Raw genomic sequence first — 24,203 nt, 5'->3', positions numbered from 1 at the left:
ATACACTCATACACTGCTGGTGGGACTGCAAATTGGTGCAAACAATCTGGAAAGCAGTATGGAGATTCCTTACAAAACTTGGAATAGAACCACCATTTGACCCAGCTAACCCTCTCCTAGGTCTATACCCAAATGACTTAAAATCAGCATATTACAGAGACACAGCCACATCCATGTTTATAGAAGCTCAATTCACAATAGTTAAACTGTGGAAACAGCCTGGATGCCCATCAATAGATGAATGGATAGAGAAACTGTGGTATATATACCTAATGGAATACAATTCAGCATTAAAAGAGAATAAAATTATGTGCAGGTAAATAAATGGAGTTAGAGAATATCATGTTAAGTGAAGTAAGCCAATCCCCCAAAACCAAAGGCTGAATGTTCTCTCTGATAAGGAAAAATGGAGGGACTTTGATGAGGCAAAGGGGAGGCAAATGTGAGGAGGGGGCATGGGGGTAGGAAAGATGGTGGAATGAGATGGACATCATTACCCTAGGTACATGTATGAATGCACATATGGTGTGATGCTACATCGGGTACAAGCATAGAAATGTAAAGTTGTGCTACAGTTGTGTACAATGAATTAAAATGCATTGTGCTTTCATATATACCTAATTAAAAACAAAACAAGGGATTCCAACATGGCGGCGGGCTCGGAGAGATCAAGTCTCTGACCTCTTCAGCTGTGCAGGCATAGGGAGTCGTAAACAGCCTAAATCTGTTTGCTCAGGATCACTAAGCAATGCTGAGCTGACATGGATCCGGGGTGATCAATCTGGACCTCTCAGAACACACACTGAGCCCGGATCGGCTGAATTCAAGCTCCCATTCGCCTGATTCCCGCAGACAAACAGGTGTGACTCAGCACTAATCCATCCGGCTGAAACAACTGATCAGCCCTTCTGATACTACGGAGGTAATGGCAACCGAGCCTTCATAGGTAGTGGCCACAGGTTTCAAACGGGGCTTGGGAGAGACAGTAAGGACCCACCCATTGCATTGGTCACCCGGCAAAGGGAAACGAACTGTCGCCATTTGCAAGAGATACCACCATGGCAGAGAACTGACGTCATCAGACTGCGGCGGAGGAGATAACTTCATTGAATCCTGCGGCTACAGGTGTGTAATCCCCTAGCCTTCCCTCTCCACACATTGGGGAAACCTTAAGGGCCCCTCCCAGCTCTCCCGTAAGGGCCCCTCCCAGCTCTCCCGTGAGCGCGGTAGCCAGACCGAGGGAATTAGAGGTGGCGAGGGACCCGCGGCGCGGAACTACCACTCCCACCAGAGCTGACAGCTGAGGTCTCGTGCACCAGCTACCGGGGGCGTGGCTACCGGAGGGCAAGTAAAATTTGCTGAGGATTCTCAGCCCTAAGCTCCACAAACTTAGGGTCTGAGGGACAGGCAATCTGGGAGAGTGTGCCCAATCGTCCATGAAAACAGGGCTCCCGGGAGCAGCAGACCTGGCGAGTACCCAGTGTTGAGGTGAGCGGCACCTGTGAGAGGGGCCTGGCTAGAGGAAAAGTGGGGAAGTGACTAGACACAAGAGGAGGCCCTAGGCACTCAGGATTGGAGACTCGCCCAGTCTGGGAGGAGGAGCTGCTGCACAGTGAAACTTGGCCTGGTGGGCACAGCGCCACCTACTGGAAGAGAAGTTAATCAAACTCTAAGACTGCATTTATTAGTGTTTTTTTTTTCTTTTTTCTTTTCTCTCTTTTTTTTTTTTTGATTTTGATTTGGGGTTTTCTTTCATTTTCATTTTTCTTTCTTGTTTTTAAATTTTTTTTTTACAATTTAAAAAATTTTTTTTTCTTCCAATTTTAATTTTAATTTTTGTTTTATTCTTTTTTTATAATTTTTTTTTCTTTTTCTTTTTTTATTTCCTATTTTTTTCTTCTTTTGTCTTTTCATTTCTTTTCAATTATCTTATCCCCCCTTCCTTGAATTCTACCTGCTTACTCTCATTCTCTTTAGTGACTTCTTCCCTTCCCTTCTAATACCTTTCCTCCCAAGCATCAAATAAATTTATAGGAGTAAACAGTAACTCAGCAGTCAAACAGAACAAGAAGTAACATGAGCAGCTTCAAAAAGCAAGGAAGAAAAGGAGTACAAACAATGCAGGGCAGCCTAAATATTCAGGAGGACCTAGAGTCATCGGAAAAATATTCATATAAAGAACTCAAGGAACACCTTAGACAGATGGAATGGAACCTTAAAGAGGATACGAGACAGCAAATTCAAGCAGCAAAAGAACACATTGAGAATGAGTTACATAAACAGATAAAAGAAGAAGTTAAGCATCTTTATCAGGAGATAGAGATTATAAAAAATAATCAAACAATAATTCTAGAAATGAAGGAAACGATAAACCAAATTAAAAACTCAATTGAGAGTATCACTAACAGAGTGGAGCAAGTAGAAGCCAGAACGTCAGATACTGAAGACAAAATATATCATCTTGAAAAGAGTCTAGCCAACTCAGAAAGGCTGGTAAAAAATCACGAGAAAAACATCCAAGAGTTATGGGATAACATAAAAAAACCAAATTTACGAGTCATCGGGATAGAAGAAGGTACAGAGATTCAAACCAAGGGAATGAGTAACCTGCTGAATGAAATAATTACAGAAAACTTTCCAGAAATAAAAAAGGAAACAGATATACAAATTGAAGATGCATTCAGGACACCGAGCACACAAAATCACAGTAGACCAACGCCAAGACACATTGTTATGAAGATATCCAATATACAGAACAAAGAGAAAATATTAAAAGCTACAAGAGAAAAGAGACAGATTACATTCAGGGGTAAACCAATAAGATTAACAACAGATTTTTCATCACAGACACTGAAAGCAAGAAGGTCATGGAACAATGTATTTCAAACACTGAAAGACAATGGATGCCAACCAAGAATTCTGTATCCAGCAAAATTAAGCTTCAGGTATGACAATGAAATAAAAATCTTTCATGATAAACAAAAGTTAAAAGAATTTGCAGCCAGAAAACCAGCATTGCAAAGCATTTTGAGCAAAACACTACACGAGGAAGAAATGAAAAACAATAACCAAAACCATCAGAGGGAAGTGCCTCGGTAAAGACAGAGGGTGAGGGGAAAGATAATCATGGAGAAACAAACTAAATTTTTTAAAAAAATGATAAATAATCAAACATGGATGGAAGTACAAACCATATATCAATAGTAACTCTGAATGTTAATGGCTTAAACTCTCCAATAAAGCGACATAGGCTGGTATCATGGATTAAAAAAACAAATCCAACAATATGCTGCCTCCAGGAGACACATCTGATTGGAAAAGACATACACAGGCTGAAGGTGAAAGGATGGGAAAAAATATACCACGCACACGGTCCTCGTAAGCAAGCAGGGGTGGCCATCATCATATAGAATAAAATCGACTTCAAGACTAAGTTAATCAAAAGGGATAAAGAAGGACACTATATACTGTTAAAAGGAACCATTCACCAACAAGACATAACAATTATCAATATTTATGCACCAAATAATGGCTCTGTGATATTCATAAAACAAATTCTCCTCAAGTTCAGGAATCAAATAGATGAAAACACAATAATTATGGGTGACTTCAACACACCTCTCTCACCATTGGACAGATCCTCCAAACAAAAGTTGAATAAAGAAACTATAGAACTCAATACCACAATCAATAACCTAGACTTAACTGACATATATGGAATATATCAACCATCATCAAATGGATATACTTTTTTCTCAGCAGCACATGGATCCTTCTCAAAAATAGACCATATATTATGCCATAGGGCAACCCTCAGTAAATATAAAGGGGTGGAGATAATACCATGCATTTTATCTGATCATAATGGAATGAAACTGGAAATCAATGATAAAAGAAGGAAGGAAAAATCCTGTATCACATGGAAAATGAACAATATGTTACTGAATGATCAATGGGTTACAGAAGACATAAAGGAGGAAATCAAAAAATTCTTAGAGATAAATGAAAATACAGACACAACATATCGGAATCTATGGGACACAATGAAAGCAGTTTTAAGAGGAAAATTCATCGCCTGGTGGTCATTCCTCAAAAAAAGAAAAAACCAACAAATAAATAAGCTCAAACTTCATCTCAAAGCCCTAGAAAAGGAAGAGCAAAACAACAGCAAATGTAGCAGAAGGCAAGAAATAATTAAAATCAGAGCGGAAATCAATGAAATTGAAACAAAAGAAACTATTGAAAAAATTAACAAAACTAAAAGTTGGTTCTTCGAAAAAATAAATAAGATCGACAGACCTTTAGCCATGCTAACGAAGAGAATAAGAGAGAAAACTCAAATTACTAACATACGGGATGAAAAAGGCAATATCACAACAGATGCTACAGAAATACAGAAGACAATTAGAAATTATTTTGAAAACCTATATTCCAATAAAATAGAAGATAGTGAAGACATCGATAAATTTCTTAAGTCATATGATTTGCCCAGACTGAGTCAGGAGGATACACACAATTTGAACAGACCAATATCAATGGATGAAATTGAAGAAGCGATCAAAAGACTACCAACCAAGAAAAGCCCAGGACCAGATGGGTATACAGCGGAGTTTTACAAAACCTTTAAAGAAGAATTAATACCAATACTTTTCAAGTTATTTCAGGAAATAGAAAAAGAGGGAGCTCTTCCAAATTCATTCTATGAGGCCAACATCACCCTGATTCCGAAACCAGACAAAGACACCTCAAAGAAAGAAAACTACAGACCAATATCTCTAATGAACCTAGATGCAAAAATCCTCAATAAAATTCTGGCAAATCGAATACAAAAACACATCAAAAAATTGTGCACCATGATCAAGTAGGATTCATCCCTGGGATGCAAGGATGGTTCAATATACGTAAATCAATAAATATTATTCACCACATCAATAGACTTAAAGATAAGAACCATATAATCGTCTCGATAGACGCAGAGAAAGCATTCGACAAAGTACAGCACCCCTTTATGTTCAAAACATTAGAAAAACTAGGGATAACAGGAACTTACCTTGACATTGTAAAAGCTATCTATGCTAAGCCTCAGGCTAGCATCATTCTGAATGGACAAAAGTTAAAGGCATTCCCTCTAAAATCTGGAACAAGACAGGGATGCCCTCTATCACCACTTCTATTCAATATAGTTCTCGAAACACTGGCCAGAGCAATTAGACAGACTAAGGAAATTAAAGGCATAACAATAGGAAAAGAAGAACTTAAATTATCACTATTTGCAGATGACATGATTCTATACCTAGAAGACCCAAAAGGATCTACAAAGAAACTACTAGAACTAATAAATGAATTCAGCAAAGTGGCAGGATATAAAATCAACACGCACAAATCAAAGGCATTTCTGTATATCAGCGACAAAACTTCTGAAACGGAAATGAGGAAAAACACTCCATTCACAATATCCTCAAAAAAAATAAAATACTTGGGAATCAACCTAACAAAAGAGGTGAAAGATTTATACAATGAAAACTACAGAACCCTAAAGAGAGAAGTAGAAGAAGACCTTAGAAGATGGAAAAATATACCCTGTTCATGGATAGGCCGAACTAACATTATCAAAATGGCGATATTAACAAAAGTTCTCTATAGGTTTAATGCAATGCCAATCATTTTCCCAACGGCATTTCTTGAAGAAATAGATAAAGCATCATGAAATTAATATGGAAAAATAAAAGACCCAGAATAGCAAAAGCAATTCTAAGCAGGAAGTGTGAATCAGGCGGTATAGGGATACCAGATTTCAAACTATATTACAGAGCAATAGTGACCAAAACAGCATGGTACTGGTACCAAAACAGGCGGGTGGACCAATGGTATAGAATAGAGGACACAGAGACTAATCCACAAAGTTACAACTATCTTATATTTGACAAAGGGGCTAAAAGCATGCAATGGAGGAAGGATAGCATCTTCAACAAATGGTGTTGGGAAAACTGGAAATCCATATGCAACAAAATGAAACTGAATCCCTTTCTCTTGCCATGCACAAAAGTTAACTCAAAATGGATCAAGGAGCTTGATATCAAATCAGAGACTCTTTGCCTGATAGAAGAAAAAGTTGGCTATGATTTACATATTGTGGGGTCAGGCTCCAAATTCCTTAATAGGACACCCATAGCACAAGAGTTAATAACAAGAATCAACAAATGGGACTTACTTAAACTAAAAAGTTTTTTCTCAGCAAGAGAAACAATAAGAGAGGTAAATAGGGAGCCTACATCCTGGGAACAAATTTTTACTCCTCACACTTCAGATAGAGCCCTAATATCCAGAGTATACAAAGAACTCAAAAAATTAGACAATAAGATAACAAATAACCCAATCAACAAATGGGCCAAGGACCTGAACAGACACTTCTCAGAGGAGGATATACAATCAATCAACAAGTACATGAAAAAATGCTCACCATCTCTAGCAGTCAGAGAAATGCAAATCAAAACCACCCTAAGATACCATCTCACTCCAGTAAGATTGGCAGCCACTATGAAGTCAAACAACAACAAGTGCTGGCGAGGATGTGGAGAAAAGGGTACTCTTGTACATTGCTGGTGGGACTGCAAATTGGTGCGGCCAATTTGGAAAGCAGTATGGAGATTCCTGGGAAAGTTGGGAATGGAACCACCATTTGACCCTGCTATTGCCCTTCTGGGACTATTCCCTGAAGACCTTAAAAGAGCATGCTACAGGGATGCTGCCACATCGATGTTCATAGCAGCACAATTCACAATAGCTAGACTGTGGAACCAACCCAGATGCCCTTCAATAGATGAATGGATAAAAAAAATGTGGCATCTATACACAATGGAGTACTATGCAGCAATAAAAAATGACAAAATCATAGAATTTGCAGGGAAATGGATGGCACTAGAGCAGATTATGCTTAGTGAAGCTAGTCAATCCCTAAAAAACAAATACCAAATGTCTTCTTTGATATAATGAGAGCAACTATGAACAGAGCAGGGAGGAAGAGCAGGAAGAAAAGATTAACATTAAACAGAGACATGAGATGGGAGGGAAAGGGAGAGAAAAGGGAAATTGCATGGAAATGAAGGGAGACCCTCATTGCTATACAATATTACATATAAGAGGTTGTGAGGGGAATGGGAAAATTAACAAGGAGAGAAATGAATTACAATAGATGGGGTAGAGAGAGAAGATGTGAGGGGAGGGGAGGGGGGATAGTAGGGGATAGGAAAAGTAGCAGAATACAACAATTACTAATTGGGCATTATGTAAAATTGTGGATGTGTAACCGACGTGATTCTGCAATCTGCATTTGGGGTAAAATTGGGAGTTCATAACCCACTTCAATCTAATGTATGAAATATGATATGTCATGAGCTTTGTAATGTTGTGAACAACCAATAAAAAAAAACAAACAAACAAAAAAAAAAAAGAAAACCTAAGGCTAGCATGGTCTGCTCCAAAGCTCAATAGACCCGGTAGTTATGATTCTAGTACCACTCGTGACCTTTTTCCATGACCCAATGCATGTCATCCCTTCTTCTTCTGCTAAAACAGAAACCAACATAAAATTTGAAGGTAGACTGTGACTCAAACATCATTGCATTCTCAGTAGAAACACAATTGACCAAGAGAAATCTGAAAAAAAATGTTCAACATTACTAATCCTTAGAGAAATGCAAATTAGAATCATAATGAGATACCCTCTCACACCTATTAGAATGGCTATTATCAAAAAGACCAAAGAACCAGTGGCACATGCATTCATCCCAGTAACTTGGAGGCTGAGGTGGGAGGATTATACATTCAAGGTAAACCGCAGCAACTTAGTGAGACCAGATCTCAGAATAAAACTTAAAAAGGTCTGCAGTTGTGTATCGGGGTAACATGCCCCTGGGTTCAAGCCAAGTATAAATAAAAGAAAAAGAAAGAAAGACAAAAGATATTAAGTACTGGTCTGGATGTGGAGAAACTAGAATTCTTGTACAATGTTTGGTGGAATGTAAATTAGTATAGTCATTATGGAAATCTGTATGGGAAGTTTCTTTTAAAATTAAAAATAGAGCTCGGTTGGTAGAGTGCTTGCCTTGCATGGACAGGGTCCTGGGTTCAATGCCAGAAACAAACAAACAAAAAAATTCCCTACTGTCCAGACATCCAACTACTTGGTATATATCCAAAGGAAATGGCATCAGTGTATTAATAGATATCTGCACCCCATGTTCATTGCAGTAATGTTCTCAGAACCTAGAAATGGGAAAAGCTGTGTCTATCAGTGGGTGAGTTGATACAGAAAATGTGGTTTAGAAATATAAGGGGACACTATTTAGTCTTTAAATAAAATTAGGAAGTCCTGTCATTTGTGGCATTGAATGAGGCTAAAGGACATTTTACTGGGGGAAATAAGCCAGGCATAGGACAACTATCACATGATGTCACCTACATGTGGAATCTGTAAAAGTCGAACTCATAGAAACAGAGAGCAGAATGGTGACTGCCAGGGGCCCAGGAGTGGCTGGGAAGGGGATGGGGGAGATGCTGGTCCCTGGAGGCCAAATTGCACTTAGATGAGGGGGATGAGTTTAAGGGATCTATTGTACAATAAGATGACTACAGTTAAAAATAACATACAACAGAATGAGTACAGTTGATAATGTTATATACACTGGAAAATGACTCAGAGAGTAGATTTTAAGGGTTCTCAACACAAAAAAGAATATGAAATAATGTATATGTATACATGTTTCAAAATATGTTTAATACCATAAATATGTACAAATTATTATCATTATGTTATCATCATCATCATCATCAGGGATTGTACCGAGGGTTGCTTAACCACTGAGTCACATCCTCAGCCCACTTTATGTTTTATATTGAGACAGAAGTATGTCATAATGCCCACCCTGGAAGTGAGGGAAACTGGGAAGATATTTAGTTGGTAGATTGCTACCTCCTCCCCAAACTGGAGCTCTGTTACAACAAAAAGGAAGAAGTGGAGCTAGGATAAGTGAGGAGCACTGCCTACTTCCATTAGCACTGGGCCTGAAATGGGGATAAATAACCATCACTAAACTTCTCCCCATAAACCATATGACATGGTCTCTGTATTAGCTGCTTTCTGTTGCTCTAACAAAATACACAAGAATGGATACTTTATAAAGAGATGAGGTTTATTTAGCACAGAATCCAACATTTGGCAGCCCCTGAGACTGATCTTTGGTGAGAGTGATCACAACATGGTGAATGGCATCATGGTGGGAAGACATGCAAGGGGTCAAGACTGAATGGCCAGAAACTGGGGAGGATGAGTCTTGTTCTCTTTATGACACCCCCTCTCACAGGAACTAACAGGGATCCATTACTCCCTTCCAAGGGCCTCATCCCCAGTGGCCAAATTACCTCCCACTAGGCCCCACCTCTTGCAGGTTCTACCCCCTCAACACTGCCGCACCGAGGACATAGCCTCCAGCCTATGAACCTTTGGGGGATAAACTACATCCATCCTCACAAGCTCCAACAAAGCCAGATAGTAAGAGCAGGATGTCCCTGTCCAGAAGTGTGTATGTGAGGCCAGGGGAAGGTTGATAACAGTGGGCACAGGAAGCAGCCAGAGCCCCAATTCCGGAACCTCTCTGATGTCACACTTGTAGTCATGGTACTCTGGGTGCCAACCCAGGAGAAGGAGTGGTTGGCTCTCATTTGTTTGAGAGCAGGCATCGCAGCATGACTGTACCAAACGATTTATTGTCCCCACCCCCACCCCCAGCCAGATCCTGGCTATTCTCAAGCCTCTGGGCTTGTTTCACTGTGGCAGCCCTGGTGTCTCTAAGTGCTGTGTTCTTTACATTTCCGTGAGTCCCTGGGCCAGCTGTCGGGTTCTCAAAAAGAGACAGAAGGGAAATAGACAGTGAGAGTGCAGAGGCAGGGAGGTGGAGGGAGGCCAGGAGGGGAAGGAGAATATTTAGTGAGAAGCACAGAGATGTGGGGAGCCTGAGTATTTAGGGGGACTATGGGAGGCTGGTAATGCTGGTGACATTTGGTGGAGGGAATGGGGTTTGTCTCTAGCCTGGATATTCAGATCTGTCCTTAAGGTGTGTGGGTCTGACCTCAGGTGAGCCGGGCCTCATGGGGGCTCCGGGTTGCCCCCGACTAGAACTGAGTCTGGCTCTGATTTCAGAGGCCAAGCACTGGCGCAAGATGGAGAGTGGGCCTACCCAGTGGTCTCCGGACTTCTCTGCCTCCTGAGTTTGTACAGCCTCATTGGCATGAATTTTTCAGACCCAGGAATCTTACACAGAGGTAAGGCCTCAGACTCCTGGGAGAGGGAGGTGGCACCCCAAGGCTTGTGCCTAAAGGGGTCATTTGTAAAGGGCTGACCCCACCTGTGGCCTCAGGATCCCCTCTTACCCTGTCATTATTACTTGGGCCCTGGCACTTCATTTCCCAAACCACTGAAGTGTGAAAAACAGAATCCTGGAGGTTTTCCAGTTGCTTTAGAAGGGAGGACTGGGCAAGAGAGGCAGCAGGCTCTTCCAACCATGCAGTTCCCCCTTCCTCCTTTCCATTTCACACCTGACTCCAAGCACTGATCTCTATTCCACACAGGGAGCTCCATGTAGAGCTCGTGTGCTGGACAGCCCTTCTCTCTGACTGCTGCCCATCTGAGTGGTCAGCTTGCTCAACAGGGACCGAGGTTCCCCTGCCCTCCTCCTCCCCACCTTCTTAATGCCCAGTGATGCTATGGGGCAGCCCCGAGCATCAGAGAGATACAAGGGCCTTCTCCACTGCCCACACCTCTCCTCCTGCCAGGCGCCTTCGAGCAGTACCCTGAGACTATATACAATGCACGAGTGAATGGCAGGTTGTACCACATGCCGTGGTGACCCACGTGTTATTTTCACCGCCCGCCCCGAACCTTCCACTGCAAAAGGTGTGACATCTGTGGGAGGTGAGTGCTCCTCCTGCCTGTCCACTCACCAACCTATCTCTGGGCACCTGGCCAGGACCAGGAACCTCACATCATGAGTGGGCCAGGTGGGGGTATCAGACCATGCTCCCATGTTCAGCCACTGTTGGTCACTTATATATGTCATCACCTCTGTGTCTGCACCTATCCAGGGAGGCTGGCCTTGCTTGCATAGGTGTGACATACAAAGGGCATCCCCTCTGTGCTGAGCCTGGTGGAGTCAGGGGGAGGAAAGGCAGTGACTGTCCCCTCCCCTGGCTTGCTGATAGTAGATCCGCAGCCCTTTAGGCTGACTGCTGCCCTGTCCTGGGGATCTTTGCCTGTCTTGGTCTGGGTGTCCCAGTTGGAGGGTTTCCTGGGTTCTGAGTGCATTTCTCTGATGTGCCTGCCCTGCTGGGGTTCACAAGTGCACACAGCTGGTAGTGGAAGTGCATTTTTTTCATCCTTTTCCAGTACTTGAGGAAATGGAGGCCCAGAGTTTTCATGTCCTGGTCCACGTGACACCAGGCAGGTCTTGTCTCTAAAGACCTCACTCAGGACAGGTGACTTGATGAGCCATGGGGTCCTAACTGTGCTCTCACCATGGAAATGCCAAGTTCTCGCTGACATGGGAACCCTTATGTAAGATCAAGAGCAGGCGGCCTAGAGGGCTGCGTTAGGGGAGGCCTCAGGATTAGGGGGTGATGGAGGCCAATCCAGAAGGACCCTCAGACCTGTCTCCTCTCCCCTAGGAGTTCGACCACCATTGCAGGTGGGTGAATAACTGCGTGGGGCACGGAAACATCCGGCTCTACCTGCTACTCCTCATGTCCCTGTGCCTCTATCTGGGTACCGTGCTGGCCACCTGCATGGTTTTCATCATACACAGGAGGAACATGGCATTTTTGGACAAAATCATGACGTATCCACACAGTCCCAAGGGCCCACACTGGGAAGAGCTGGTGTGGTGGGTAGGGAGAGGCAAACAGCCCAGTAGGGTCAGGGTGACAGGGGAGGGGCTGACGTGGGCGGGGCTAGAGGGAGAAGTCACTTGGCAGGACCTGTGAAGGACAGGTGGAAGGCCAGTGGAGTCAGGGACATGAGCGGGATAGGATGCCTGTGGAGTTAAGAATCTAGGGGGCCCACAGAGTAGGGTACTGAAAGTTGAAAAGGGACAGGTGGGAGGACAGTGTGGTGGAGGGAGGTTTCCCTTGGTTGTACTGGACTAACTGTCCAGTCCAGGGAGGGAGAGCCATGAGCGGTGCTACCTGGGGCGGGAGGGAAGGAGGGAGCAGTGGGGCCAGGGAGGAGTTCTTCCATGGCTTCCTTTCTTAGCCTGTGCACAGCATCCTAGTGGTTGTACCCGCTGGGGCCCTCCTGGTCCCACTCATCCTGCAGTTGTTCATCACGGCAGTGGCGGTGGGAACCACCAGACGACCCTATGAGGAGAAGGTAAGTGGTGAGTGCGTGTGCCCTTGGCTGTGTGGAGGCATCTTGCACCTCTTCAATTAGACACTTTGTGCGCTTTCTCCACTGCCCTTGGCCCTGATGGTACCTCATGAGTCCTTCCAGACCCACTTCTGAAGATGCAGCGCAGATATTTCTATACCCTGGAGCTTGGGGCCATTCTGCCTCCTGGGTGCATTGCATTGAAAGCCTACTGTGTGCTGGGTGTTCTAGGTGGTGGTTATTTGAGGGATGGGTGTAGGGGTGATTAAGTACATCATGCACTTGTGTTGATAAGCAACCTGCCATCAGAATAACACCTGGAGACACCAGGAACACTCTGAGCAAGGGGTCAGTCCTGAGTGGTGTAGCCGACTGGAATAGACTGGGAGTTTGGCAAAGCCCACGCTGTAGAGGAGAACATGCCACTCTCTGTGTCCTAGGTGTGCTTTTGGAGAGGCAGACAGGAGGGCATTGACTGTGCGAGGTACAATTTTGTAGAAAGGCACAGAAATCTGAAAGTAGGGTGTTAACAGAATGATGAAGAAATGGATCCTAGTTCAAGCACAAGGTGACGTGGGCAAAGAGGTTGACCCCATGGGGGTCAAGATTAGAAAGGCCCAGAAAGCCAAGCATGGAATTTTGTTTGGGAGAACTGGAAACCTGGGAGCCATGAAAAATTTTGTGAAAATGTCATTGAAGGGTAATTAGAAATAGTAAATTCACCCTTTTTCATCTATAGTTAGGGATTTTGATAAATGACATTGTGTACTCTCCATCAAGATCAAGGTTAACCAGTTTCACTACCCCAGAAAATCCTTTCATTTCTTGTTGTCATTTTCTCTCCCTGAGTCTTTGTGGTTTTTCTCTTTCTGGAATCGTGCATAAATGGTGTTGTGGGCTTTCTAGTCTGGCTTCATTCACTGAGCACGATGCATTTGAGATTCATCTATGTAGTTGCTCACATCAGTAGTTTATTGGCTTTTGTTTCTGTGTAGTATTGTATTTCCCTACAGACTATTTTTACATTCACCAATTGAAGGATTTTTACTTTGCATCTAGGTTTTGGCAGAATTTTTGTATTGTTTTTGTACTAGGGATTGAACCAGGAGGTGCTTAACCACTGGGCGACAATCCCAGCCTCACCCATCCCCACCCCCAGCACCCTTATGTTTTCTTTTTGAAAAATTTTTAAAATTTTGAGAAAGGGTCTTACTAAGTTGCTTAAGGCCTTCCTAAGTTACTGAGGCTTTGAACTTGTCACCCACTTGCCTTAGCCCCCCCCAAGCCATTAAAGTCATGGGGAACTGTGCCCAGCCAGTTTCAGGCAGTTATAAATAAAGCTGCTACAACAACCATTGATGCATAGACATGTGGACATAAGTTTTCATTTCTGTTGGGTAAATTGTTAAGAGTGGCATTGCTGAGTCATAAGATAAACATATGGGACGTTTTAGAAAACAACTCTACTGTTTCTATTTTGTACCGGCAATGAATGAGAATTCCAGTTGCTCCACATCCTCACTAGCATTTGACACTGTCATTGGTCACTACTCTTTTTTGTTTTCAAATTGTAGCCTGTCTAATAAATGAGTAGTGGTATATCACTAGGGCTCCACTCTGTATTTTCCTAATGACTAATGATGTTGAGCATATTTTCGTGTCTTATAAGCCATGGGTATATTGATGGTGAAGTGTTTGCTCCAAACTTTTGCCCATTAAAAAAAAACTGTGTTATTTTTTGTTGAGTTTTAGGAGTTCTGTATACTGGATTCAGATCCATGTGTTTCATATCTTTTCTTGCAATTCATGGCTTGACATTTCATTTTCTACATCGCATCTTCTAAAGAGCAGGAGTCCTTAGTGTGCTGTTTTTCCAGCACTGAGGATCGAACCAGGGGTGCTCGACCACTGAGCTTCTTCCCCAGCATTCGTTGTTGTTCACTCTGAATGGAACCTCATGTCCTGTGAAGCAGTTTCATTGCTTTCTTCCCCATCTGTATCTTTATTGCTTTTTCTTTGAGCATCCACTAAGAATCATAAGAGTGGGCATCTTTGCCCTGGGATTACTTTAGTGTGGCAATCACTTGACTAAAGGCTCTTTCAGGAAGATTGGTGGGCAGCATCAGTGGGGGAGGGGAAGCTGCAGACCGAGATAGCAGAACAGACAGAGGAGCCTGTCTGCTCATCACCTCTCATCCTTTTAGTCACCACCCCCCCACTGCCATATTTGGTTCCCTCCCAGTTGTGACTCCTGTGCTTGGCCCTTATTCCTCAGCCCTGTGGTCTGCCTGTCTTCTCCTCTCTCCAGCTTCTAGTATCATCATTGAGTTTGCCTGGCAGCCTGTTCCCTTCCTCCATCCTGTGGTTTTTCCAGCCCTAGGTCAGGCCATAGTCCATTGCTCTTCCTCCTCTGCTCAGGGTGAGGCCTTCCAAGTCCAGGATCCCCAAGTCTCAAGGGACCTAAATGTGGTCTGCATTCTAAGATTCACCAGACAGGGCTCCTTTATATTAATGGCAGCACTAATTTCAGGCACTGATCCCATGTTCCAACTTTCACTCCCACCATTATCCATTCCCTGTCTGCAACTCCTTCTAGACTCACTTGCTTGGTGGTTGGTGGCAAAGACTCTGGTGAAGACCACATAAGTTCAAATCGCAGCTCTAGAACTGAGCAGCAGGGAGACCTATGGTATGCTACTCAGCCCCTGGTCACTCAATTTCCCTATCTGTAAAACAAGGAATTGTGGGTTAATTCATATAAACCTCATAGAACAGTGGCTGGTACCAGAGAGTGCCGTGTGTGCTGCTGTTACATCACTACCATTCCTTCCCATGATCATCTACACATATTTGTGCTCAGGTTAAATGTCACACAAGTCCCAGCCTTAACATCCCAGGCCTCCACTCCACCTGTTGTACCTTCTGGGCCTTATTTCCTGAAAGAGTTGACCTTGTTCACTAGCTCCCCCTTCACTTCCTGGCCCAAGTCAGCCCAGCCCTTGCTGTCAGGATGATGCTCTCATTAATGGCCAAATTCAGCAGACATCTTCAGACTACTCTTTCTGGTCTAGACACAGCCTCTGAAACCAGAAGTCACTGTCTCAGCACTTAACTCTCTGGGCTTCTCCTCTGCATGTACCTGGGTGGTGTGAGCTGGGTTGCCTACATGGTTCCCATGATACTCTCTCTCTGCTCTTCCCTTTCCACTCCCCTTGGTGCACAGGGCCTCAGGTTGCAGCAGCTGCCCTCACCCACTGAAAGTAGGTTGGCCATGCTGTTTGCAGGGTGCTTTCCATCCCCAGTGCAGTGACGGGGCTTTGTTTCTTTGCTACTCTGTATTAAACCCAGGGGCACTTTACCACTGAGCTACATTCCCAGTCCCTGCTACTTTTTATTATGAATCAGGGTCTCACTAAGTTGCTGAGGCTGGTCTCAAACCTGCCTTAGTTTCCCAAGTCACTGGGATTACAGGTGTGTGCCACCGTGCCTGGTTGGACAGAAGCATTTTTGATGCCCTGAAATATTTCTGATGGGAGTGCATCTCAGTGGTAGAGTGTGTGCTTAGCATGTGCAAGGCCCTGAATTCTTCAATCCCCAGCACACAGAGAAAAGACATCTGAATCAATGAGTGAACCATCAAACAGAAGAACCAAAACATTTGGGGATAGAAGGAAAGAGGAAAGGAACAGAGAGAATGGTGCCCTGACCCCCCAAGATAAGGGGAAGAAGGAGAGGCAGCAGGAAGTTGGTCAGAAGATGGGGCAAGAAGAAGATGCCACTGGATTTTGGTCCTGTGGAGTGTGAGGGTGTTTGAGACACAGAATTGGAGCAGGAGCCCCAAGAGTAGAGCCAGTGAGAGAGGCTGTTCTGGGTGCCTCAGAGCTGTTGGATTCCAGTTGTGTGTGATAGGGTTGCATGTGGGGGGAGGATGGTATTCACATTTACTGCTCAGTTTTTAGAAATTTACTATCATTTATAGTACATTTTCTATACTTTATGTACGATCAATATTTTCTACACATGATATATATCTAATCAAATATTCTTTCTCAAAGTTTAAAGATTCTGTAATTTTTTAATGCTCCGCTATTAATTAATTTATTTCTTCTGGTACTAGGGATTGAACCCACAGGTGCTTTTCCACCAAAGCTGCATCCCTAATCCTTGCTCTATTTTGTTTTGAGATAGGGTGTCACTAAATTGTTGAGGGCCTTGCTAAGTTGTTGAGACGGGCCTTGAACTTGTGATCCTCCAGCCTCTAAATCCCAATTCCCTGGGGTTACAGGTGTGTGCCACTGTACCTGGTGGTATACTCATTTCTTAAGTACTGTGAACACCTTAAAGGAGGCAGAACCTCATAGAGGACATTGATTTGCATTCCTTTTTGGACATATTCCAGAGCTGTTCTGATGTGGAATTGTCTTTCCTTCAGGGGAGGAGAGTGTTGAAGATGAAAGTCTTCATGTGTAGGCCATTGGAGACTTGGGGTGGATAGAGGTGCTGCTGGGCCACTTTCCATTATAACAGAGTATTTGCTACTTAAAGCTCATGAAGTTGGGGTGAAACTCAACCTGTTCTGGAAGGAGGAGTGGTCGAGGCTGATGGATGGACTCAGGGGAAAGAGAAAGTAGATTAAGGGAGAAGAGAAGCCAGTCAGAGTCCTGGGAAGGACATGACCTTTGAGCTTGACCCTTCCTGCTTTGTGTACTGAAGGTCTTCAGCTCAGATTTTCCTGGAAAATCTGATTTTTGACTAGGGAAATATGTCTGGGCATCCTCTGCTGCCTCTGGTCTCCCAGATAGTGAAACTCAATGAAGGTAGATTTTTAGAAAAATTGAGAGGTAAGAGAGTCAAGTGGGAGTGGGGTGGTGACACGATCTTTGGATCAGTTGAGCAGAACAGCACAAGACAGACCTTAAAAGGTACCTGGAAGGATGAGGTGAGAGGACAGGTGAGGCCAATGGAGACAGAGCAAGGATCCTGCAAAGGGAAGCACTAGGGAATGAGGAGCCCTGAGAAGGCAGGAGAGGTGGGTGCTGGGTCAGCACTGTCTGGGGAGAGCTGCTCACAAGTGGGTTGAGGGAGGTCACGCTTCCTGGGAGCCTGGGAAGGCAGGAGGCCCTGGGTCACTCTTGGGCACCCCTGTACCTAGAGCCTGACCACAGGCCCAGGTTGAGCCCTGGATTGACTGACCAACTTAGCCAGGGTCCCTAGGAGATGGCCGTACCCAGTCCTGCTGATTCTGAGTTCCTCTTCCCTTCCTCATCTCCCTCCAGTATGACAAGGCATTCAATGTGGGCTGCACAAGAAACTGTTACATCGCACTATGTGCACCCTTGGGACCTAAGTAAGTTGGTAAACCAAGGGCTCAAGTGGTGAACCCTGGGGCTGGTGGTGGGCGGGTGAAGCTGGGTCTAGTTCCCTGGTCCCTGTCCCTAGCTCCCAGCCTTAACACTCCTGTTCCTTTCTTTTGGGGTTTTCTCCAGGGAACTCTGGAAGTTTCTTGGAATTTCACTCTTCCTTGGTGTTGTAGGTTCTTGCCCCAAGAAATGTGCTCGAGGGGAATGGCAGCCTAGATAAGGCTCCTGGATGAGAGCCCTGGGCTCTGTGCTTTCCCAGCTGAGGGTGAGAGTGGTCAGGGAGACCAGGCCAAGGTGGGTAGTGACTCCTTGCATTTGGCCTGTTGCTTCCCAGGTACATGTCCGAGGTGGTCTGCATTCAGGTGGACCAGGGGACCAACTGGGGGCCAAAAGACCACCTTAAAGACCTCCTTTGGCCCAGGTGCGCCACTCAGGCCCCCCCAAGGAGTGGCAAGGCTGCACCTGTACAGAAGGTAAGGAGTATCAGGTGTGCTTTGAACCATGAGGGTCTGTGGTTGCACATGTGTTGGGAGAAGCCCCGGATGTATGGCTGGCCCTAAAGCTGAAGCACTTGGAGCATAAGGAGTGGGATTATGGACCTGGAGGGTGCAGGATCCAGGTCACAGGGCTTCAGAGCACACCCAGGTGTCCCTGGATAGAGAAAGAGAAAAGACTGAAACACACTTTATGGTTGGCTTTGTGCCAGTCCTTACTTTTTTGGTCCCCAGTTTCCTCATCTATTAATGAGGACTGAGACTAGTCCAGTGGTTTATGTTTTAAAGAAAATTCTGTTTCTTTTATATGTGTGTGTGTGTGTATGTGTTGTTTGTGTGTATGTGTGTATGTATGTACATGTATAAATATCAGTTGCAGATAGACACATATATTTATTTTATTTGTTTATTTTTATGTGGTGCCATGGATTGAACCTAGTTCCTCATGCATGCTAGGCAAGCACTCTACCCCAGAGCCACAACCCCAGCACTCCAGATTCTTAATTTATGGAAATTTTTGACATAAATTTGAAACATTTGTGTGGAGCATTAGGTGTACAGTGGGGTGGGTAACCCACAGTGCCCCCCATGGTCCCTTGCTGTGATGTGGTGCCAGCTCTCTCCCTTGTCCTGCCTCTAGGCATCCAGGGACTTGACTGTGAGCTGTGGGGAGGAGGATAGGGAGATCCCTCATGTACTGACTCTGATTTTAGCTTCTCATCAGCCCGGTGGTGCATTGGGAGGCTTCCAAGGGAGGATTGGCCTCCTATTCTCCCTTCACACCCAGCAATGCCAGGACAAGCAGCAGAAGTTCATCCCCTGACCCCCATGTGGGGGTCTCTTGTTCCTGATTCCTCACTACCCTGTTGAGAGTGCCAAGACCCCCATGTCTGTTATATACACATATTTTGTGCTGCTTCCTATGGCAGCTGTGCCTATGTGTCCTAGGTTCAGGGAAGTGTGGGTGGAGGCTCTGAGGGGCTGGGACAGAGCCCTCCTGGAAGGGGAAGATCCTTGCTCTCTGGAGACTCAAGCTCATGAACCAACACTGCCTGACTCTTTGCCCTTGGGCAAGACATTCAGCATGTCTCTCATCCTTAAAATGTGGCAACAGTAATAATCACAGTGACTGACCTGGCTGGCTTCCTGGCAAGGGCTGCAGATGGACAATACCCACCAGCGTGGGTAATACCAAGTGCGCCGGAAAGGATTCCATATAATAGGAAGGGAACTTGTTTATTATGAGTCCTAATAGGGTAGTAGATTACTCAGAAATTACAAAGTTTCAGTTAAACATGAGTAAGTTTTGGAGATATAATGGTCAATAAGGTTGTTCCAGTTAATTTACTGCACACTTGAAAAGTGATAATATAGTTGGGTACAACAGTGCCCATCTATAAGCCCAGCTACTCAAGAAACTGAGGCAGGAGGATCACAAGTCAAGGATCAGTAACTTAAAGAGAATTATTTTCTGTATGAAAAAAAAGTTTTGGGGATGTAGGTCAATGGTAACACACCCCTGAATTCAATCCTAAGATGTGGAAAAGGAAAGAAAAATTGACCATCAGTTTTGTGGGTTTTCTGTTTGTTTGAGGTGGAGTTCCCAGTATGTTGGCCAGGCCTGTCTTGAACTTCTGAGGTCAAGCAAACCTCCTATATCAGTGTGCTGAGTCCTGGAAGGCAGGTGTGCACCACTGGACTGGCTAGAAAAGGGATTGTAAGCTGGGTTTGGCGGCACATGACTAATTCCAGCAACTCCGGAACTGAGGCACCTTTAGGCCAGCCTCTGCAATTAGCAAGACTGTATCTCAAAATAAGAAGAGCTAGGGATAAAGCCAAGTGGTAGGATGTCCTTAGGCTCAACCCCCCAGTGCTGGGGGAAAATGTGTGTATACACACACACACACACACACACACACACACACACATACACTCTCTCACACACACACACACACACACACACATAGATATAAAGATATATACACACACATATATATATTTCATTATATAGGAGGATTAGGAGATTTTAGATTTCTGCTTTGGGGCTAGTATGAATAAGCATGAAAACTCATGTCCTTGAGCATGCTAGGCAAGAGCTCTACCGTTGAGCCACACCAGAGACCTTACATTTAAATTTGGGTTATTTTCTCACTGTTAGTTATTAGAGTACCCCACTTTTATCTCTTTTTTTTCCATTTTTTGGGGCGTGAGGGGGCTTCCTCTGATGCTCAGACTGGTCTCAAATTTGTGGGCTTCAGTGACTCTCCTGCTCCTGATTTCTGAGCAGGGGGGATTACAGGTGCATGCCACCACACTTGGCTGTACAATCTCATATTGATAAGACATTTTACATGGGATAGGAATCCCAGAATAAAAAAGAGCAATTTAAGATGACTGGGCATAGTGACGTCTGCCTATCATCCCAGTAGCTCAGGAGGCTGAGGCAGAAGGATCATAAGTTTGAGACCAGCCTGGGCAGTTTTAGCAAGACCCTATCTCAAAGTAAAAAGGCTGGGAATGTAGCTCAGTGGTATAATGCTCCTGGCTTCAATACCTAGTACTTCCAAAAACAATTTAAAGAATAAAAACATTAGGGCTAGGGATGTGGCTCACTATTACAGTGCTTGCCCAGCAGGCATGAAGCCCTGGGTTAGAGCCTTACCACTATATAAAAATAAATAAAATAAAGGTATTGTGTCCATCTACAACTAATATATTTTTTTAAATAAACATGAAAGCTGGGCTTTGTGGCACATGCCTGTATTTCCAGCTACTCTGCATACTGATACATAAAGATCACTTGAGTCCATGAGTTTGAGATAAGCCTGGGGAAAATGGTGAGACTGTAAATCCCGAATAATAATAGTAATAATGATCATAATAATAATAATAACTTGTGTAGCCAAGCACGTTGGTTCACCCCTGTAATCCCAGAGACTCCAGGTAGTGGTAGGATGATCACAGGTTTGATACACGTGTTGGGGTCTTAACAAGACTCTTGTCCCAAATTTGCAAAAGGGTAGAGGACTGGGGATGAAGCTCAGTGTTAAAGCACCCTTGGATTCAGTCCCCAGTCCAGCAGATGGGGGAGGAAAAAAGCCAATTTGACTCCATAACATTAAGACCTTGGAACTAAAGGTAACTTGTGGTAATGTTTAGCAGGTGCTTACCAGCTTGATGCCCTGGGTTTAACCCCAAATACCAAACAGCAAAAAATAAAATAAAATAAAATAAAAATAAATAAAATAAAAACCCTTTATGTGTATATCCCAAATCACAAATGAATATCTTACTTTTTCAAATACATACATTTTGACTCAGAAATGTAATATTTAGCATGTGTGTCCTTGGGTAACCAGAGAACAGCACATATTATGGGTTTTGTCCCATTATTTAGCTAGCAAAATGTTTTAAAAAATCAACTCAAATATCATTAGTAGTAAATTGGTTAAAAATATGGCATGACCATGTAATGTACTACAAGATTATTTGAAATGAATTTAGGGGAAAAAAACTGTAATGTTTTCCTTGGTTCAGTGGAGCATGATTGTAATCCCAGCAGCTTGTGAGACTGATTTAGGAGGTTTGTAAGTCCAAAGCCAGACTCAGCAACTAATCGAGGAACTAAGCAATTTAGTGAGACCCTGTCTCAAAAAATAAAAAGGCTGAGGGTATGGCTGAGTGGTTGAGTGCCCCTGAATTTAATCCCTGGTACTCCTCTCCTCCCCACCAAAAAAGATCTGAAACAGTAATCACTGTATAAAGTGGGTTCTTGGTTTCAAAACCCTACATTTGTATTCCCTGAATTGCTGAGGTTGGAATGAGCCTGCCATCCTGTGTTCTCTGTCTAAAGCCTAGAGAAGAACCAGACATAAGAAAGGATCCTTCTTTCTTTGTCCTGTCTCCTGACTTTTGCTCTTGGCTTAAGCCTTTTCAATTAGGAGCTACTCTGGTAGGTGAAGAACAAGGGGAAATACAGGTTTGCCACTTCTGTCCCTCTCCCCAAACAAACCCAGCACTCCATTCCCATTCCTCTGTTTGGATCTTTACTGTTGATTTGCAAAATAAATATGGAAAAGTAGAGTATTAGAAAAGGAGACCATTTAGATTTTAGTCAATTCTAAAATTATGTGTATGGGTTTGTTTTATGTATGTTGATGTTTATGTCTGAAAATGGATAGTATTAGAGCAATTCAAACCACAACTAGGGTTTGCCAGAGCAGGGGGCTCAGTTGCCACAAACCTTCAGGGTCCTCAAAGGAAAGCCAACGGAGCATCCTCTAGCTGTGCGGGGTGTCAACAAGTATTGTAACGCCAGCACCTTGAAGAAGAAAAATCTCAGATTTCCTCCTACTGATGAGACCTCAGACAGTGGTAAAAGACTGAATCCCATGGAAACTTGTGAAGCACTGATAGATAAAAAGATCATTTCTGGAAAAATAAAAGGTAAACTTTATTGTTCCTATTTCTCCTACATAGATACTCTTTTTGTCAACTGTCTGGATGGCTCTTGAACATCATCTGGAGATTGAGGATTTCATTGATCTCATAATTTTGTTAGAAATGGAATTGGAACTGTTACATAGTTTTCCATATTTCTTATACATTATAATTCAACATGTTAGTGGGATTCACACTTGTTCCATGTTGTTACATTTACTTTGGTTTTTTTTTTTTCTCCTCACGGGTTTAAATGTTTTTTAGTTGGGAAAGAAAAATTGTTGATTTCTAGACATGTTTATGCTAGAGATATGTTTACTGTCAGTGGCCTAGAAGGAATTTTTGCTTTGTAAATGCATAGACCTTGAAATAAAAAGTATTTTCTATTCAAAAATTATAAAAATAAACATCTTACCTCAAAAAAATTTATTCTTCAGAATTAGAATCTAAGTGGGTAAGAAGTAAAATATACTGGATTTTTAACAACAGTTTGTGTAAGGCAGCATTGGAATGAAGTCCACGAGGTGCAGTTGGTTGACTGATCCCTGGTATGTCTTTGGAGATTTAGTTAGACTCCCCTTCTCCTCCCTGGTTCTGCTGCTTTCTCTTCTTTGCACTGAACTTTAAAAGATGCAACATCATTTCTCTCATTTCTCTCTGTGCAGATTTTGCCCATTACAACCCCAAGATATATAATTTTTATTTAATATGCTTTCCGTCTCTAAAGTCATTATATAGTTTTAAAAATAATCTAAGTATGCAAAAATCATATGTGGTTGGATTAATTGTATTTAATATGTTTACATCATCACAGAGAGAAAGGCTATGTTCAAAAAAGAAATAGACTTCTTTGCAACTAATACTGATCTTGACTTTTTCTATAAATAACTTATCTGGTATCCTTAGGAAAAGCTCATACTTTCACCTAGAACGTCTGAGTCAACTAGTAAGTTGCATTTTACAAAGAAACAAACCATGTCAAAAAGAATTCTTTTCCCAGTTGCCATGTTTGGTGGCTTTATATCCCCTTGCTCCTTGATACTCAAGAATATTTATCATATCACCTTTACTGCTTAAGAAAGTATCTTAAACAAGGAATGTATTATTTTAATACAGCTTGGGTGGGTATGGGTTTCATTACACTTTGGTGGGGGCAGGGTACCGGGGGTTGAACCCAGGGGCACTCAACCCTTGAACCACATCCCCAGCTCTATTTTGTGTGTTATGTAGAGGCAGGGTGACATTGAGTTTCTAAGCACCTAGCTAAATTGCTGAGGCTGGCTTTGAACTCAAGATCCTCCTGTCTTTGCCACTTAGGCTGATTGGATTACAGGCATGGAAATACCAGGCCAGGGCTCCATTACATTTTAATAACTTCATTGAAGTATAATTTACATACCATGAAATCCAATCATTTGAAAGATCAATTCAGGTTTTTCCAAAATGTATTTTTAAGGTTTCCTTAAGATTATAGAGTTAGTAGCTGAGTCTTAT

At 43.2% G+C, this 24,203-nt stretch overlaps 1 protein-coding gene across 1 annotated transcript in view; it reads left to right on the top strand.

Moving 5' to 3' along the window:
• Positions 1–24,203, top strand: part of LOC113178722 (serine/threonine-protein kinase PAK 3-like) — a 132,221-nt gene that overhangs the window by 3,229 nt on the left and 104,789 nt on the right. Inside the window, 4 exon segments of the mRNA XM_077795512.1 lie at positions 11,719–11,937; positions 12,302–12,418; positions 17,692–17,762; positions 18,110–18,248. Of these exon segments, the coding sequence (XP_077651638.1) occupies positions 11,719–11,937; positions 12,302–12,418; positions 17,692–17,762; positions 18,110–18,248 (546 nt within the window).

This window comes from Urocitellus parryii, chromosome 2 (assembly GCF_045843805.1).
Source record: "Urocitellus parryii isolate mUroPar1 chromosome 2, mUroPar1.hap1, whole genome shotgun sequence".
Taxonomy (NCBI): Eukaryota; Metazoa; Chordata; class Mammalia; order Rodentia; family Sciuridae; genus Urocitellus; species Urocitellus parryii.
The sequence above is the reverse complement of the archived record's forward strand: the minus strand, read 5'-3'. Positions and strand labels throughout refer to the sequence as shown.